The sequence below is a fragment of the Cnephaeus nilssonii genome (assembly GCF_951640355.1).
Source record: "Cnephaeus nilssonii genome assembly, chromosome: 10".
In the NCBI taxonomy this organism is placed as follows: Eukaryota; Metazoa; Chordata; class Mammalia; order Chiroptera; family Vespertilionidae; genus Cnephaeus; species Cnephaeus nilssonii.
The window spans coordinates 92,534,479-92,551,935 of record NC_137081.1 but is presented as its reverse complement, the minus strand read 5'-3'; the positions used below and the strand labels follow the sequence as shown (position 1 = coordinate 92,551,935).

General features: G+C 49.8%; 2 protein-coding genes across 5 annotated transcripts in view; one reads left to right on the top strand and one right to left on the bottom strand.

Annotated features, from left to right (window-relative positions):
• The window catches only part of WDR33 (WD repeat domain 33), a 112,836-nt gene extending 108,874 nt beyond the window's left edge, over positions 1–3,962 (top strand). The window contains exons 21-22 of one of the 4 annotated variants that reach the window (XM_079781775.1): positions 244–459; positions 2,771–3,962. In XM_079781775.1, the coding sequence (XP_079637901.1) occupies positions 244–459; positions 2,771–3,000 (446 nt within the window). In that variant the 3' untranslated portion in view covers positions 3,001–3,962. The remainder of the gene's footprint in view (positions 1–243; positions 460–2,770) is intronic. The other 3 variants (XM_079781776.1, XM_079781774.1, XM_079781773.1) reach the window with 3 other exon arrangements.
• Positions 3,963–6,073: 2,111 nt separating this feature from the next.
• SFT2D3 (SFT2 domain containing 3) lies at positions 6,074–7,509 on the bottom strand. The gene is made up of 2 exons (XM_079781786.1): positions 6,466–7,509; positions 6,074–6,226 (listed from the first exon to the last, which is right to left on the bottom strand). Exon 1 carries the CDS (start codon positions 7,418–7,420, stop codon positions 6,788–6,790), a length of 633 nt encoding a protein of 210 aa, XP_079637912.1. The 5' UTR covers positions 7,421–7,509; the 3' UTR covers positions 6,074–6,226; positions 6,466–6,787.
• Between the last annotated feature and the right edge of the window lie 9,948 nt (positions 7,510–17,457).

Sequence of the window (17,457 nt, the reverse complement as noted above, 5' to 3'; positions counted from 1 at the left end):
CAATCAGGCTGGCAGGGGAGTGGTTAGGGGGTGATCAGGCTGGCAGGCAGAAGTGGTTAGGGGAATTCAGGAAGGCAGGCAGGCGAGCAGTTGGGAGCCAGCAGTCCTGGATTGTGAGAGGGATCCCAGATTGGAGAGGGTGCAGGCTGGGCTGAGGGACACCCCCCCCTCCATGCACGGATTTCGTGCACCGGGCCTCTAGTTGTAATATAATGAGATTGTTCATCTGTGTTTCTGTTTCAGGGCCAGGTCACGAACATTTCCGTGATGCTCCCCGCCCTGACCATCCCCCTCACGACGGTCATTCCCCAGCTGGCAGAGAGCGCTCCTCTTCTCTCCAAGGCATGGACATGGCATCCCTGCCACCTCGAAAGCGCCCTTGGCATGATGGGCCAGGGACCTCTGAGCACAGAGAAATGGAAGCCCCCGGGGGTCCTTCGGAGGATCGAGGAGGCAAAGGTAAGTGGAGGCCAGTTTCCGGTTCTGGGAGCTGTGGATGCCACAGCCTGCCAAGAAGGCTGCAGGGGCCTCTGGAGGCCTCATCTCCAGGCAGCCCCTCCTAGAGAATGCCTGTTCCCTCTGCCCCTGCCAGGGCACCGTGCTGCCCTCCAGGGAAGGCACATGTTCCCCAGTGCGGAGCTAATGCAGTTTGCTGGGCTCACTCCTCGGCCAGTCGGCACTCTCACTCAGGACTGCACGTTCGCCTTCTGCACAGGTCTCCACTTGCTTGCAAGAATCTCTGCTTTGCCCCGGTTGGTGTTGCTCAGTTGGTTGGGCATTGTCCTGTGCACGAGGAGGTCATGGTTCGATTTCCAGTCAGGGCACATGCCTGGGGAGTGTGCAGGAGGCAGCTGATTGACGTTTTGCTCTGACATTGATGTTTCTTTCTCTCCCTTCTCTTCCTCTCTTCTCTCTTAAAATTCTTAAAGAAAAAAAAAGGAATCTCTGCTTTATTCAAGTTCAGCTCTTTGTCAGGGTGCCCAGCACTGTTGCTGTTGGTGGTGCTTTCTGCACTGATGCCTGCTTGGAACCCTGGAGCTCTCCGCAGTGCGTGTGGGTGGACTGGTCCTCTCCAGGCCTCGGTGTTTCAGCGGACAGTCACACTCCTGGGTTTCACCGGTGCCCACAGTCACTAAGACTTTGGGGAACATGGTCTGGAAGGGGTTGTTTTCAAGTGGGGGCATTAAGATTATTTCTACAACTTTTGGATATTTATTATTATTTTAAAAATGTTTTTATTGATTTCAGAGAGGAAGGGAGAGGGAGAGAGAGAGAAACATCAATCATGTGAACTGACTGGGAATCAAACTGTGACCTCCTGGTTCATAGGTCAACGCTCAACCACTTGAGCCACCCAGTCGGGCTGGATCTTTGTTGTTTTTTTTAAAATATATTTTATTGATTTTTTACAGAGAGGAAGGGAGAGGGATAGAGAGTTAGAAACATTGATGAGAGAGAAACATCGATCAGCTGCCTCCTGCACACTCCCCACTGGGTATGTGCCCGCAACCAAGTTACATGCCCTTGACCGGAATCGAACCTGGCACCCTTGTGTCCCCAGGCCGACGCTCTATCCACTGAGCCAAACTGGCCAGGGCTGGATCTTTGTTTTTGATGCAGCACTAACATTTAGCGAGGGCAGGAGCCATCACATGCTGACGACAGCTCTGGTCTCAGGTTAGACAGGCTGTGGTGCGGGGTGGTGTGGAGGCTGCTGGAAAGACTGCCATGTGCTCCACGCCCCAGGTAACCTGCCTCCCTGACAAAGTCTGGCTTTTGTTCTTGACAGTCGTTTGGCCCTTCTCCGAGCAAACCCCTCAGCACGTGCCTCGTGCCACCAGACCTCCCCATCTCAGCATCCACTTTGCTGCTGGTCTGCATGGGCACTCAGGACACTGTTTCGGTCTTTGGTCGAGGCCTTGTGGCTAGTGTGAAAATTCTATCCCAGCTGACAGCTCTTTGCCGGCTGGGCTGTGCTTTGTAAGAAAAGAAGCTAAAATTACTCCTTTGGCTAACTCTCCTAACCTTTGTCTTGGACACAGTTCCATTAAAAAATTGAAGGCAAAATGAGTTGTCAATAATCTTCTGATAATGCATTATGGGAGAGGTGGCCAAATCCTAGCATCTCATGAGAAAAAAAATGTTTAAATCAGAATTTTAGTGATACCTAAGTTTGTGTCCACGCCTAGAACAAATAGAACTATCCCTGGGAGAAATGATTCTAAAAACTAGTATTTTTCTTTCTACGCTTTTGTTTTTCAAGAAATATTTTATTTCACTATTTAAAAGGAAATCAAAAGTGCCACATAGCTGTGGGCTAACCCTAGTGAACGCTTGTTCTAGGTAAGCATTTGTAATCACCTTCACCACTCCCCAGTTAGGTCAGTGCTATGCAGACTTGCCCTCAGAGTAGCCCTGTGGCACAGGAGGGTGAAGATACTGTGGACCGGTGACATGGCCTGGCGTGCCCGTGACCCCCAGAAGGTGCTCTGTCTCCTGACCTCCCGTTGTCTCTGTCACACAGCCTTGCAGAACATGTGTCTAGCTGATGTGGAGGGGCCTGGCCACAAGCCAGACTGGGAATGAGACAGTGGCCAAGAAGAGGGTGGAGGCACAACCCTTAGTGCACTGAATGCTCATGTTCTCAGAGCTGTTATAAAGAAAGACCCAGAAGTATGGCACTGTCGTCACAGAGGGAAAGTTTGTACCAGGAGTTAGTAGTAGTCTCTGATGTTAACAAGTCACATGTCAAATCCATGTTTCATTTTAGGCCGAGGGGGCCCAGGACCTTCCCAAAGAGTGCCGAAGTCTGGGCGCTCCAGCTCCTTGGATGGAGACCACCATGACGGATACCACAGAGATGAACCTTTTGGGGGCCCTCCAGGCAGTGGTACTCCTTCCAGAGGGGTCCGGAGTAGCAGTAACTGGAGTAGAGGGAGTAACATGAACTCTGGTCCGCCACGGCGAGGAGCTTCAAGGGGTGGTGGAAGGGGCCGGTAGAAGTTGGGGTTGAGTACCCCTCGGCCTCTCTGGACAGTATTTAACAACTGCTCGTGGACTCACCAAGAGAAACAAGAGGAAGCCTGCACCTTGTCGCCCTGAACCCTTCTGGGGCAGCTGAATTCCCGGAGCCCTGAGGTCTTCGGGGTGAAGAGACTGCTGCTGGCCCCGAGCAGCTGCCTTGTCTTGTCCTGTCCACCTCACTGCCCAGCTCCTGCATTGTTTTGTGAGATAAACGCTGGAATTTTTTTTAAGTGTCGCGAGACAAGGAGCACCTCCTCAAAATTAAGTTTATGTTCAATTGGAAATTTGTTTCTATATGTACAGTTTGCCAGAGAAAAAACATTAAGTTGTTTTTGTATGAATACAGAATGTGATTTATGCAAGAATTAACAGAAAAGAACTGGTTGTGCTGTGCTTGCCTTAAGGAAACCCTGAGTTCCCGTGCGTCCAGTCTGGGAGGGCGCACCCTTAGTGCTTGTCCTTGTCGCACACTCGATGGAGCCGCTGTCAGTCTCTAAATTAGTTTCACCTGTGAACTTGGTTTTTAAACAAATTCTCAGCCAGCCATTCTGTTATACTTATTTTTGTAATAGAGTGAGAAATACCTTAAAACTGTAACATAGGTTGGAGTAGATCCAAAGCCTTGGTTAAACACATTCTGGCAGATGGAAAATTACACGAGGAAGAGAAAAGACTCTCATCATCCAGGTGGGGTCTCCCTTTGGGTGCCTCTCCTAATAGTCACCTTAGACTCGGACTGCCTTGGTTCTGACGAGGAACTTGATGTAAGCCAGAAATTACTACATGTACCCTTTTGACGACTGTAAATCATCTCACAAATGGTTTAAGTTGAAAAGAATGGACCAAAATGTCTAAAACAACTTTGTGAAACTTCAACAACTGCTTTCTCTTCCATACCAGCATTTGTAAGGCTGAGGATAGTCCTAACTTAAAGCCAGGAAGTTATTGTCTACAACAAATTTCTTTAGTTTTAAATGTTACATTTGGCCCCATTTGGAATGGATGCCAAAAGTTCAGTTTTGAAAGGGCTCCATAATACTTTCTATACTGGCCCTTTACTTTGTTTTTATTTTATTTTTTTTTAAAAATATATTTTATTGATTTTTTACAGAGAGGAAGAGAGAGGGATAGAGAGCTAGAAACATTGATGAGAGAGAAACATCGATCAGCTGCCTCTTACACACCCCCTACTGGGGTTGTGCCCGCAACCAAGGTACATGCCCTTGACCGGAATCGAACCTGGGACCCTTGAGTCCGCAGGCCGACGCTCTATCCACTGAGCCAAACCGGTTTCGGCTTATAAGAGGAGAAGTTTTTATTGGAGTTTGGCATTGCAGACAAGTTTTCTGGGCAAACTTAGTGGTGCTGGAAGTCTTAGTAGCTGCTTAGAAACTCCCTTTTCTAAAGGATAGTTTAACAGCATATGCAAAAAAGTGTAAAAGCTGTAATTTCTGCAGAGTGAGAAAATGGCAGTCACCCATTCAGGGTATCAGAATCGCTAATGTATAAGTGGATAATTTTCTCTATTTATCAGCACCTCAGAGTAACATGACTGTGTGGCTCAAGACTGCTTTAGGTTTGTGGATATTCTTTGTTTGCCGTCCATTGGTCTATATCAATTCTGAGAAGCAGAAAAGGGATTGTTTTTTTTCTGAGAATATGCTAAGAAACTTTGTAACATTTTAGGCTTTTTCACTTTTAAACACAGTACCTCAGTAAGCAGAATAGGAGATCACATTTAAGAAAAGTTTTTATTGAGTTCAGAGAGAGGAAGGAAGAGGAGAGAGGGATAGAAACATCAATGCTGAGAATCATTGATCTGCTGCCTCCTGCACACCTGCCACTGGGGATCAAACCTGCAACCAGGGCATGTGCCCTGACCACAGTCAAACCTTGACCTGCTTCATGGGTTGGTGCTCAACCACTGAGTCACACCAGCCATTTGAGTATGAATTAGAAAAAAGTGAAATCTCTACATTAAATATTTATGAAATATTTAGGAGATACATATATACATTTTAAAGCATCACTATTGAAATACACTGTGCTTTGAATTTTATAAAAGCTAGATTTTCAGTGTTGAATTCTTGAGAAAATGTTGGGAAAGCAATATTTACCAATAACATCATAAAAATGTGCTAATTGTGGTAAAATCTTCAGTTGTGAAAATTCTAGAGAAATTTAGAATTAGAGATTTAACTAGCAGGTAGTAAGAGCAGCCAGGGGCACAAGATTTTCCAGTTAAAAAAAATAAATCACTCCCTGAAAACTGCATTTGCTTTTACACTTGAGGTAGGTAACTCTGTTTACTGGTCCAGGAACCAGGCATTATCTTAACAGAGACTGTGGGAAGGGGGTGTTGGGAGCAGCCGGTAAGCCTCCTGTGGATGCATCACTAGTGTCACTTCCTGTGGCAGGAGCATTGCTCGGGACCTAAGAATATGGAGGTTGAGTTGGAAGAGGCAGTGCTCGCCTGCTACCTGACACCTGTTTAGGCAACAGGAACCCAGCCCCAGAGAACAACTTTCAAACGCATCCCATGCACCTTTGCGCACAGGAATCCTGAGGCTCTAGGAACAGCCATGCCCGGGCCGCCCCGAGATTGAGTGATCTCGTTTGGCTCTTCCGGTAACTCTGATGTCAACTGAGAACCGCCGAAATACTTTTAACGTTCTAAATACATTTCACATTCATGCAGTTTTGTGGACTCATCAGAATATTCAGCCCATACTTTCTGGCAATAAATTAGGTGTGCAATCAAGTCACAGAAAACATGCTGAACCTAAAAGGTAAGCTCAATCAGATATGAAAAGCATCGTACATTGCATTAGGATCGGCCTACAATTCGCTTCAACAGCAGATAAAACAAGATGACACTTGACCGTGGTTTCCATCAAATACGGGAGCTCTGGCTGTAGACTTCTTTCTCAGGAGTCCCTCATCTCAGTTCCGTCCAGAGACCTCAGCGCTAACCTGCGCTTCCTGGACACCACGATTCTCGGGGCAGAACATGTTAAGGAAGGCCAGTCGCTTGCTTTTGGCATCAGTACCGAGTTTGACTGTTTTTCCTGCCCGGCCGCCTGGCTCAGGCTGGACTCCGGTCAGGGCGCTGGCCCGTGTGGGCTCATCCCCAGTGGCAGGCGTGCAGGAGGCAGTCGGTCAATGGTCCTCTCTCATCATGGATGCTTTTCTCTCTTCCTCCCTGAAATAAATTTTTAAAACAAGTTTTTACTGATCCAACCGTGGTCTCTTAACGCTCAACCACTGAGCACACCGGCCGGGCATCCATGCAGATTTTTAGGTCCATTGCTTTCAAATCTTATAAAGCACATTTATAATTCCAATAATAATAATAATAAAAAACGAAGTGAACCCTCGTACTTAAAAATGTCCGGTGGCTAAGTTGAATGTTTAAACTGATCCCTTTATGAATCCACTCACATTGAAGAATGAGGGTAAATAATTTTCAAGAGCCAAGAAGAGTGTATGGCAGCTAAAGGACACCTGCCGCTGGGTTTCTCGGAGGTAAGCGGAGTCAGGAGTCCCACGGCAGCGAGTAAGAGCATTTTCCCGCTGGGGTCACGGAGGACCACGCTCAGCGCAAAGGCAGTCCGTCCACCGGTTCCCGGCACATCCGCTCGGCTCCAGCCCCGCGGGGACGGGCGGAGCGTCCTCCCGACTCGCTGGCTCCGAGTCCGTAGCCTGGCGGGCGCGAGGCAGTCCCGGCGCGGGCGGCCCGCTCTCCGACGGCGGCGCCCGGCTCCTACACCGGCAGCGCTTGGACGAGGCGGGCGCCCGGGCCCCACCGCCCCAGCGCCAGGCGAAGCGCGGGCCCGGAGCCTCGCGGGAGCAGCGCCAGCAGCGCGGCCAGCAGCGCGGCCACCTGCGCGCAGGCGCCCAGCACCGTGAGCCACGTGCTGCGTAAGCCCAGCGCCGCGTACAGCGTGACGCCCAGCGCCGCCGCGTAGAGCAGCGCGGGCCGCGACGGCACCTCCTCGCCGCGCAGCAGACGCCCGCACGCCGCGCCGCCCCGCAGGATCGCGCCGCCCGCCAGCGCCAGCGCCGAGCCCAGCGACCAGAGCAGCGCGAACTTGCGGGCGCGCAGCAGCAGCACGGGCGCGTAGAGCGCGGCCAGGCCGAAGCAGAGCGCGGCCAGCAGCAGGCACGCGCCGGCCGCCACCAGCCGCTGCGCGCGCGTCACGGTCGGCAGGACCGCCGGGCCCGCCTCCGGCTCCGCGGGGCTCCGCGCCCACGCCCAGCGCAGGCCCGCGCGGCCCAGCCACGCCCCCGCCGCGGGCTCCTCCGCCGTCCCCGCGGCGAGCAGCGGCTCGGCGGCCGCCCCGCCGGCTTTCCCCTGCGCCAGGTACTCCTGCAGCTCGCGGTGGACACCCGCCATGTCGGGCCGAGAGCGCCGTCCTCGTCCTCGGAGGCTGACGGGAGCGGCTCTCCCTCCGACTGCAGTCCGGCGGCGGCGGCGGCGGGGCGGGGCCTGCGGCTGCGCGGAAGGGGCGGGGCCGGCTCAGCTGCGTCTCCGCCCCCGGCGCTCACCCGGCGCCGGCGCCCTGCGGCCGGGCCTGTCCTGTCCCCGTTCCCGGGAGCGCCTCTTGTGAGGGGCCGGCCGGTGCCTTCCCTTTTACTGTAAGTAGGAAGACCTCCTTGACCTGTGGAAGGATTTGTGAGTTGGGCGCAGTGTAGCCAGCAGAGAGGGACTGCTGTGTGTGTTGACCTCAGGGATGCCGGGATCCTGGGTGCGTGTGCTGTGTAGTTTTACAGGAGGTCACAGTTGGGAAATTGAAATACACGGGGCTCGATGTGTTTCTAAAACTGCATGCTAATCTGCAATGACCTTAATAAACTTTTAAGAAGTTTAGACAGGCACGACTGAAAACTCTATAAACTGTCACAAGCTACAGGCGAGTCCGTTGTAAGTTTGGAGTGAGTTGTATTTATGGGCAAGCCCAGCCAGAGGCCAAGCAGTAAATTCTTTGGCTTGAGGAAGTAGAGTCTTTTAAAAAATGTATAATATATATATTGTTTGATTTATATAATATATATATATATATATATATATATATATATATATATATATATTGATTTCAGAGAGGAAAGGAGAGGGAGAGAGAGAGAGAAACATCAATGATGAGAGGGAATCATTGATCGGCTGCCTCCTGCACACCCCATATGGGATCAAGCCTGACCGGGATTTCCTGGTTCATAGGTTCTGTCACTGAGCCATGCCAGCTGGGCATGATTCTCAAGGAATGTTTATTGGTAGGAAATAAGTTTCAGTCTCTAAATCAGACATGGGAAAGAAGTTTTTTTTTCCCTGAGGGTGCATGTGTGAATGTCTCCATTTTGTATTCTCTGGTTCCATTTAAGATTGAAATCCTTTCACGCTTGATAATTGTGATCATCACCTACGGTGGGAATTCAAAGCAGGGTCTTGAGATACTTGTACACCCATGTTCATAGCAGCATTATTAATGATAGCCCAAAACTGGAATGGACCCAAGAGTCTGTCTTCAGATGAATGAATAGTGGTATCTACACTAAAAAAAAGAGAAACATGCAAATTGACCCTACCTCTACTATGCCCACAAGCCACGCCCACCAGCCAATCAGGAGCGAGTATGCAAAGTAACCCAGCCAAGATGGCTGTGGCCACACAGCGAGCAGGAGGCTTGGGTTTCCCCAGCAATGGAGGAAGCCAAGCTTCCTGCCTGCTCTGGCCGGCCCTGGCCTCCGCTCAAGGCTACAAAGTTTCAATTATAAAAGATAAATAAAGCCCAACAAAAATGACTGCGGCCACGGAGCGGAGTGAGCAGGAGACTTGGGTTTCCCCGGCGATGGAGGAAGTCAAACTTCCTGGCCTGCCCTGGCCTCTGCTCAAGGCTACAAAATTTCAATTATAGAAGATAAGTAAATCCCAGATACCAGGGTCTCCGCTTGAGTCACCGGGGGCGTGGCCGGCCTGCAAACCACCACAGGCCCCTTGCCCAGGCCACCCCACGCCCCAAGGGAACCCCCACCCTGATCCGGGACACCCTTCAGGGCAAACCAGCCGGCCCCCTCCCGTGCACCAGGCCTCTATCCTATCTAATAAAAGAGTAATAGGCAGATTGACCATCACTCCAACATACAAGATGGCTGCCCCTGTGTGGACACAAGATGGCTGCCATAAGATGACCAGCAGGGGAGGGCAGTTGGGAGGGACCAGGCCTTCAGGGGAGGGCAGTTGGGGGGGAACCAGGCCTGCAGGGGAGGGCAGTTAGGGGCAGCCAGGCCAGCAGGGGAGGACAGTTAGGGGCGACCAGGCTGGCAAGGGAGGGCAGTTAGGGGTGACTAGGCCTGCATGGGAGGGCAGTTAGGGGCAAACTGGCAGGGGAGCAGTTAGACATCAATCAGGCTGGCAGGGGAGTGGTTAGGGGGTGATCAGGCTGGCAGGCAGAAGTGGTTAGGGGCAATCAGGAAGGCAGGCAGGTGAGCAGTTGGGAGCCAGCAGTCCTGGATTGTGAGAGGAATGTCCGACTGCCCGTTTAGGCCCGATCCTACTGGGATCGGGCCTAAACGGGCAATCGGACACCCCTCGAGGGTTCCCAGATTGGAGAGGGTGCAGGCTGGGCTGAGGGACACCCCCCCATCCCCTGTGTACGAGTTTTGTGCTCTGGGCCTCTAGTCCTATATAATAAAAGGCTAATATGAAAATTGTCCCTTCCAGAGTTCCACCCACTGGGAGTTCGACCTATGGGGCTGTGTGGAATGAGGGAAGGCCCCAGCCAGCAGCTGGCAGCCAGGGAAAGGAAGGCCCCGATCAGCCCTGATCACCATCCAGGTCTAGGGATCCTACCCATGCATGAATTTCATGCATTGGGCCATATATATATTAGAGGCCCAGTGCAGGAAATCGTGTGCAGGTAGGGTCCCTAGGCCTAGCCTGCAAGCAGAACCATCTTCTGCCTGCTTGCCAGTCCCCAGTCTGGCCCCACCACCGCCCCTGTGGTTCCCCATTCGCCTTCCAGAGATCAGAGGCTGCGGGCCGGGCGGAGGGACCAAGAGGTCTGCCTTCCGCCCACTCGTCAGTTCCCAGTCCCAACTCGCCGCCACCTTCTCCGGTTCCCTGTTGGCCATCCAGGGATTGGAGCCTGTGGGCTGGGGGGAGGGACCGAGAGGTGGTTAATGCACCTCATAGCGACTGGTTGATGGGTCATTCTGGTCGTTAAGCCATTATAGTCGCTGGCCTTTTATTATACACACACACACACACACACACACACACACACACACACACACTAGAGGGCCGCCTGCCCCCTTTCACAGTCCAGGAGCCCTCGGGATGTCCTACTGGCAGCTTAATTCCTAAGCCACAGTCTGACCTCCCTCTGTGGGAGGCAACCGGGCTGATCAGGGGAAGGTGCTGCCCCTATCACCCTGCTGCAGCAGCCTGCCCTCAGCCCTCACAGCTGCCGTGGCTTTGTCTAGAAGGAGGTCCAACTATCCTGTCTAATTAGCATATTATGTTTTTATCATTATAGATATATATGTGTGCGCATGTGTGTATATACACACACACAGTGTATATACATATATACACACACACAATGGAATATGAGTCAGTATTAAAAAGGAAAGAAATTGTGACTTACATGAATGCACCTTGAGGACATAGGATACTAAGTGAAATAGGCTAGTCACAAAAAGGTGAATACTGTGATTCCACTTATGTGAGGTACGTAGGTCAAATCATAGAGACAGAAAGCAGAATGGTGGTACATAAATGATATTACCTAATCATTTATAAAGCTGTGAGATGGAAAACACAGGTTCTGGGATGGTAGATCACCTACCCAAGACCACCAGAAAATTGGGGTGATCGGGCAGGGTTGTGAATTTTTGTTTTCAATCTTGTGAGCTGCACTTTATATGAAGAGGGCTTCCCTGGAAATAGTATTATAGAAAGCCAGGAATCTGCTCTGTCTGGCTCTGGCACTGATAGAAGGACCTGTCCCTTCAGCTACTGCAACAAAATTCAAAGAGTCTGTAAACTTGATGCCTCTGTTTGCTTCCATTGTCCCTTGAACCTACTTCATTCCATGTGCCAGCAAAACTGTTTATGACAAAGTTACCAGCTACTCCTTTTGCCTCGTCCAGGGAAGGTTCCCTTACCTTCTTCCTTCAACTTCCAGGAACATCTCACACAGCTGCTCACTCCCTTTTTAACCCGACACAGGGCCTCCAGGACAGCACTCAGAATGAGTTGTACCGTCTCCGATCTTCTCTGTTTGCTCTTTTTCCCAGCTCCCAGGGATTGCTGCTTCCTTCTTTTTCTCCGTGGTACTGGAGAGAATAATATAAATGGAGCCACTTTAAATTGGAGTTGGAGCTGCCATCCCAGAGGACTGCCTTGCATGTCTTACTCCTCAAACCTTTGGAATGTTCCAATGGCAAAATGTCCCTTTGGACTGGGCCTAAAGCAACACTGTATCCCAACACTGTTCAAAGATAACAAGAAAGCGGAAATTATGACCTCCAGACTGGAAATCAAAAACATTTTCAGAATTAGCACCACTATGTTAGCTTATCTGCACCGATAGAAATGCCTTCCTTGTGTTGATGATGTATTTGATGCAGTTGTCTTTCTTTTCTCATAAATGCCTCTTGTCTTTGTCTCCTGATTGGAACACTTTGAGATTCTGCCCAGATCAGTGCTAGCCATTCTTTTGGATCTCAAAGAAATGCTTGCTGAGTCTCACTTTGGTCTTTAGTTTTTAGCTTAACAACATATCTGGCGTCAGGTGTGGGGTGTAAAGTGGCCTCACCTTCATGGACTGGCGTTCCCTGGGGCAGGGAACAGTACCTAGAGAGCCTGTTTTGTGCTCACTGCTTCCACATACTGCTCATGAAGCCCACTTCGGGTCAGACTTTGCTCCTTTTGGTTGAGGTTAAATGCCTGTATTTAAGATCTGTAGGGGTTTTCACCGCAAGGGTAGTGGTGGGGGCGGTGATTGTCCCATGCCAGCATGAGGCTGCTGTGCAGGAGTTTTCTACCACAGAGATATTTCTCCCCCCCACCCCAGGAGGAAACCGTCACCTATGGAAGGTTTGCTGGAAGGTGAGGAGCTTGCTGCTGCATGAGGAAAATAAGTGCCCCCTCCCCCGCTTAGGACTTTTCATGGCTCACACTTGTAAGAAGTACCCTGGGGTGGGGGGTGGGGGTGAGAAGCTCACAGGAGTTTTTCCCGGGTGGGTGAGTGCTCATTCAGGTTTTTGTTTGTGTCCTTGTCTTGTTTCTGTTGTTCCTTGTTGTTCTGTTGTTATGTTGTCATAAGAAAGATAATACAGAGGAGAGGACACAGGCATAAATCCTAAAACTAATCTGCAGATCTCATCAGACCAGCTTCTATGAAAACAGATTACCTGAGCCTTTCAATGAACATCTTTATTATTATTTTTTGGGGGGTCTGGCCATGACCACTTTCAGGGGAATTAATAATATGAGACCCCCACTCTCCAAAAGTTCCTCAAAAAAGTTCCTTCTTTGTGAACTCCAGCTAGTAATATGTACAAACATTTTGGTTCTTCCTCTTGAGCCTTTTTAAAGTAAAATCAACCAACGTAACCAAAATAATTTAAAACTCGACTAGCCATTCAGGAAAACCTTTGATTCCATCTCAAGAACTGCTCCCAACCCCACCACCTTAAAGGAGGGAATTGAAACCTCTCGGGGACCATGGAATGCATTCTTTGATTGACAAGCAGAGACTTCTAAAAGACAAAATGACTTCTCTCAAAGGATCCCAAAGGAAACTGGTCTACATAAGAGAAAATATAAATACCAGTATAGGCTTTGGAAAATGTTCATGCTTCCTAGTAATCATGGAATTTCAAATTAAGACAACTTTGCAAGACCATTTTATACCTATTATGTGTAGCACATTACACCTATTGTATTACACATAATAGCACACTACTGGGAAATTTCTGGTGAAATTGATATGCTCACACTTCTACTGATAGAAGTTTGCACTATCTGTTTTGGAAAGCAACATGACAATAACTATTGGGAGCTATAAAGTTTTTTATAGACTAAATTTCATGAACAATAATTTCACTCTAGGACACTTATCCTGGAGAAATCATTTTGCAATGAACAATGCAAAGATTGATACCATTGTAATGAACTATTTTTTTTATTTTTTATTTTTTTTATTGAGGTATTATATGTGTACATATCTTACCATTACCCCCCCCACCCCACACCCATACATGCCCTCACCCCCCAGAGTTTTGCGTCCATTGTTTATGCTTATATGCATGCATACAAGTGCTTCGTTTGATTTCTTATCTCCCCCACCTCTCCCTAACTTTCCCCCTGTAATTTGAAAGTCTTGTTTGTTGCTTTACTGTCTCTATCTTTTTGTTCATCAGTTTATAATGTTCTTTATTATCCATAAATGAGTGAGATCATGTGGTATTTTTCTTTCATTGACTGGCTTATTTCACTTAGTATAATATTCTCCAATTCCATCCAGGTTGCTGCAAATGATGAGAATTCCTTCTTTTCTATGGCAGCATAGTATTCCATTGTGTAGATGTACCACAGTTTTCTGATCCAGTCATCTGCTGACGGGCACCTAGGCTGTTTCCAAATCTTAGCTATGGTGAATTGTGCTGCTATTGTAATGAACTATTAATCATAGGAAAGAAGCAAGGGAAGGCAAAACATAAGCATGTTCCCTGTAATCCACCGGGGGAAGGAACCACAGAGGAAAGACACAAATGCCCTGTAAAGTTGGGGTGACAAGGGGAGATTCTTGCCTGTCAGTCACACCTGGACAGAGATGGTTGCTGAGAATGGGCATGGCCATTGCAAGGATTTGAAGATTTGGAATACATACCTCCCTTGTTGTGCTCGACTCTTGTGCTTTCGGGACTCCTGGGACTCATAGCTCAGGGCATGCTCTCTTGATTCTCTTGCATTTGCCTGTATGACCCATGGCCATGCAGACCCAACACGCAGTGGACTAATGGGCTGCAACTAGCCTGAAGCTGAACTGGACCCGGCTCCAACATGTAAAGAAAACTCTGGACACTGGCTCTGATTTTAGCTCTACCGAAGCCCCAGCTACACTTCTATGACTGGACTAAGGGAAATGGGACTTTGGATACCCAGAGGTGTAATTCCATGGAAGTAAAGTTTTCGACCATCTCATTCTTTCAGGGTACCCCACAAACCCCACTCCCACCAGCAATAGGGGGAGATGAGGTATGCTCCCCTCTCATACTTGTCCTTTATAGCCTTGTTTATCATCACAAATACTTGAAATTGATGTCCAAAATTAGACTACAGGTAAAGTGAACTCTGTTACATCGACCAATGCAATATTTGTCGTAGTTACTAAGATAATAATCATGAAGACAATGAAGAAATTTGGGGAATGTTTATGAACATTATCTGAATAAAGCAAACTATCCTACCTAATAAAAGAGTAATATGCAAATCATCACTCCGCTACACTCACAAGCCACGCCCACCAGCCAATCAGAGTGAGTATGCAAATTAAACCAGAAACATGGCGGCAGCCCCGCCCCCCAGCCTCTCCGTGCCTGTGGGAGTCGGAGAAGTCAGGCGCCAGTGCCTGAGGCTGGCTGCAGCCACAGAGACCAAGAAGCCGCCTGCCCTGTGATCCCAGGCTGCAGCCAGCCTCAGAAGCCTCACGTCCGCCTGCCCCACGTCAGAGAAATAGGGCCACAGCGCCTGAGGCTGGGTGCGGCCCGGGAGACGAAGAAGCCGCCTGCCCCGTGATCCCAGGCCGCAGCCAGCTGGAGAAGCCGCCCGCCCCATGTCCGCCCGCCCCATGTCCTGGGGGAGACTGAGAAACCGGGCCCCAGCGCCTGAGGCTGGCTGCGACCTGGGAGATGAAGAAGCCGCCTGCCCCGTGATCCCAAGCTGCAGCCAGCTGGAGAAGCTGCCCACCCCACATCCTGGGGGAGACAAGAAACTGGGTGCCAGCGCCTCAGGGTGGATGCGACCTGGGAGACGAAGAAGCCGCCTGCCCAGTGATCCCAGGCTACAGCCAGCTGGAGAAGCCGCCCACCCCATGTCCACCTGCCCCATGTCCACCTGCCCCACGTCCTGGGGGAGATGGAGAAACCGGGCCCCAGTACCTGAGGCTGGCTGCAGCCCGGGAGATGAAGAAGCCACCTGCTCTATGATCCCAGGCCACAGCCAGATGGAGAAGTCGCCCCCACTGCATCCGATGGAAGATGGAGAAGCCATCCGCCTGTGGTCCAGGCACCAGCACCTGCAGTTGGCTACAGCCTGGTAGATAGAGAAGCCGCCCACCCTGCAGTCCCGGGCACCAGCACCTGTGGCTAGCTGTGGCCAGGGAGACAGAGAAGCCGCCCAGCCTGCGGTCCTGGGTGCCACCACTTGCAGCTGCAGCACAGGCGAAGCCACCTGCCCACCATCCCCTGAGGCTGCAGCCAGCCTGGGCGCCTATGGCTGACCAGAGAGAGGGAAGCCCGGATCCAAGGTGCCTGTGGTCAGCTGGAGGAGGGAATCCTGGGTACCAGGTGTGGGCCGAGGCAGAGGTGGTTAGGGGCAATCAAGCCAGCAGGGGAGCAGTTAGGGACAATCAGGCTGGTAGGCAGAAGCAGTTAGGGGCAATCAGGCAGGCAGACGAGTGGTTAGGAGCCAGCAGTTCTGAATTGTGAGAGGGATGTCCAACTGCTAGTTATCCCATGAGGGGTCCCAGATTGGAGAGGGTGCAGGCCAGGCTGAGGGACACCCTCCCCGCTGCCCCCCATGCACGAATTTCGTGCACCGGGCCTCTAGTAAGGTTATATCTGTGAAACAAACAAACTGGCCATCTGAGCAGATACTTTAAAATTTCTTACTTTTTGTTCCTACTGACAAAATATTTCAAAGATTTTAGTAATTCTATGATCAGAAATTTGACAAAATTAAGTATGATAGGATTTTTAAAAGCTTCCTCAACAACTCCCAATCCATCTTGCAGACAATTGGAAATGTAAACAGCCCACAACTGAGACTAAACAAACCAAGGAAAAATACGGGAAAGAAAACCAACAAGAAAACCCACTGCATGGGAGAACATATTTGCCAATGTTACATCCAATAAGGGTTTAATCTCCAAAATTAACAGAGAACTCATACAACTTAACAAAAGGAAGATAAACAATCCAATCAAAAAATGGGCAAAAGACCTAAATAGACATTTTTTGAAAGAGGACATACAGGAGGCCAAGAGACATATGAAAACATGCTCAAAGTCACTGATCATCCGACAGATGCAAATCAAAACAACAAGATACCATCTCAACCTGTCAGAATGTCTATCGTCCACAAACAACAAGTGCTGGCGAGGATGCGGAGAAAAAGGAACCCTCGTGCACTGCTGTTGGGAATGCAGACTGGTGCAGCCACTGTGCAAGACAGTATGGCGTTTCCTCAAAAAATTAAATATGGAACTTGCAATTGACCCAGTGATCCCACTTCTGGGAATATATCCCAAGAAAACAGAAACACCAATCAGAAAGGATATATGCACCCCTATGTTCATAGAAACACAATTTACAATAGCTAAGATTTGTAAACAGCATAAGTGCCCATCAGCAGATGAGTGGATTAAAAAACTGTGGTACATCTACACAATGGAATACTATGCTGCTGTAAAAAAAAGGGGGAATTTTTACCATTTGCAACAGCATGGATGGAACTGGAGAGCATTATGCTAAGTGAAATAAGCCAGTTGGAGAAAGATAAATATCACACGATCTCACTCATTTGTGGGAATGTAATGAACAACATAAAGTGATGAACAAAAATAGAACCAGAGTCATAGAAGCATCGAACAGACTATCCAATTTATGAGGGAAGGCGGGGGTGGGTGGTGGGAGGGGGTAAGAGATCAACCAAAGGACTTGTATGCATGCACATGAGCCTAACCAATGGACACAGGCTGGGGGGAGGGTGGTGAGGGCATGTGCTAGGGGGTGGGGGTGGCTGGGAGAAGTCAATGAGGGAAAAAGGAGACTTATACTTTAAACAATAAAGAATTAAAAAGCGTTTTAAAAACACAAGTGGCTAAATGTTTTTTATTTTTTACCTAAACAACACTCCCACCAGCCTACTCGGAAACCCTTAGGTAAGGCCATGGGCCTGCTGGCTGGTGTGCGGGCAGGGACACCCCATGGGCCTCTGGCTCCCACACCTGCCGACTCCAGCGGCAGCAGCAGCATGGATGGAACTGGCCGCACGAACGGACTCTGGGCCAAGGTTGGTACCTGGTTCTCCTGCCAGTTCTGCTGCCGACTCCAAGCCTGACGTCCCTTTGACTTGTGGTGGCTCCCCAGATGCCTCTGCTCAGGAGCCTCAGGCTGAGCTCACGCTGGTGGAGAGGGAACTCGGGC

Coding starts and splice junctions, on each gene's coding strand:
- SFT2D3 (XM_079781786.1), bottom strand. CDS start 7,420: ATGGCGGGTGTCCACCGCGAGCTGCAGGAGTACCTGGCGCAGGGGAAA.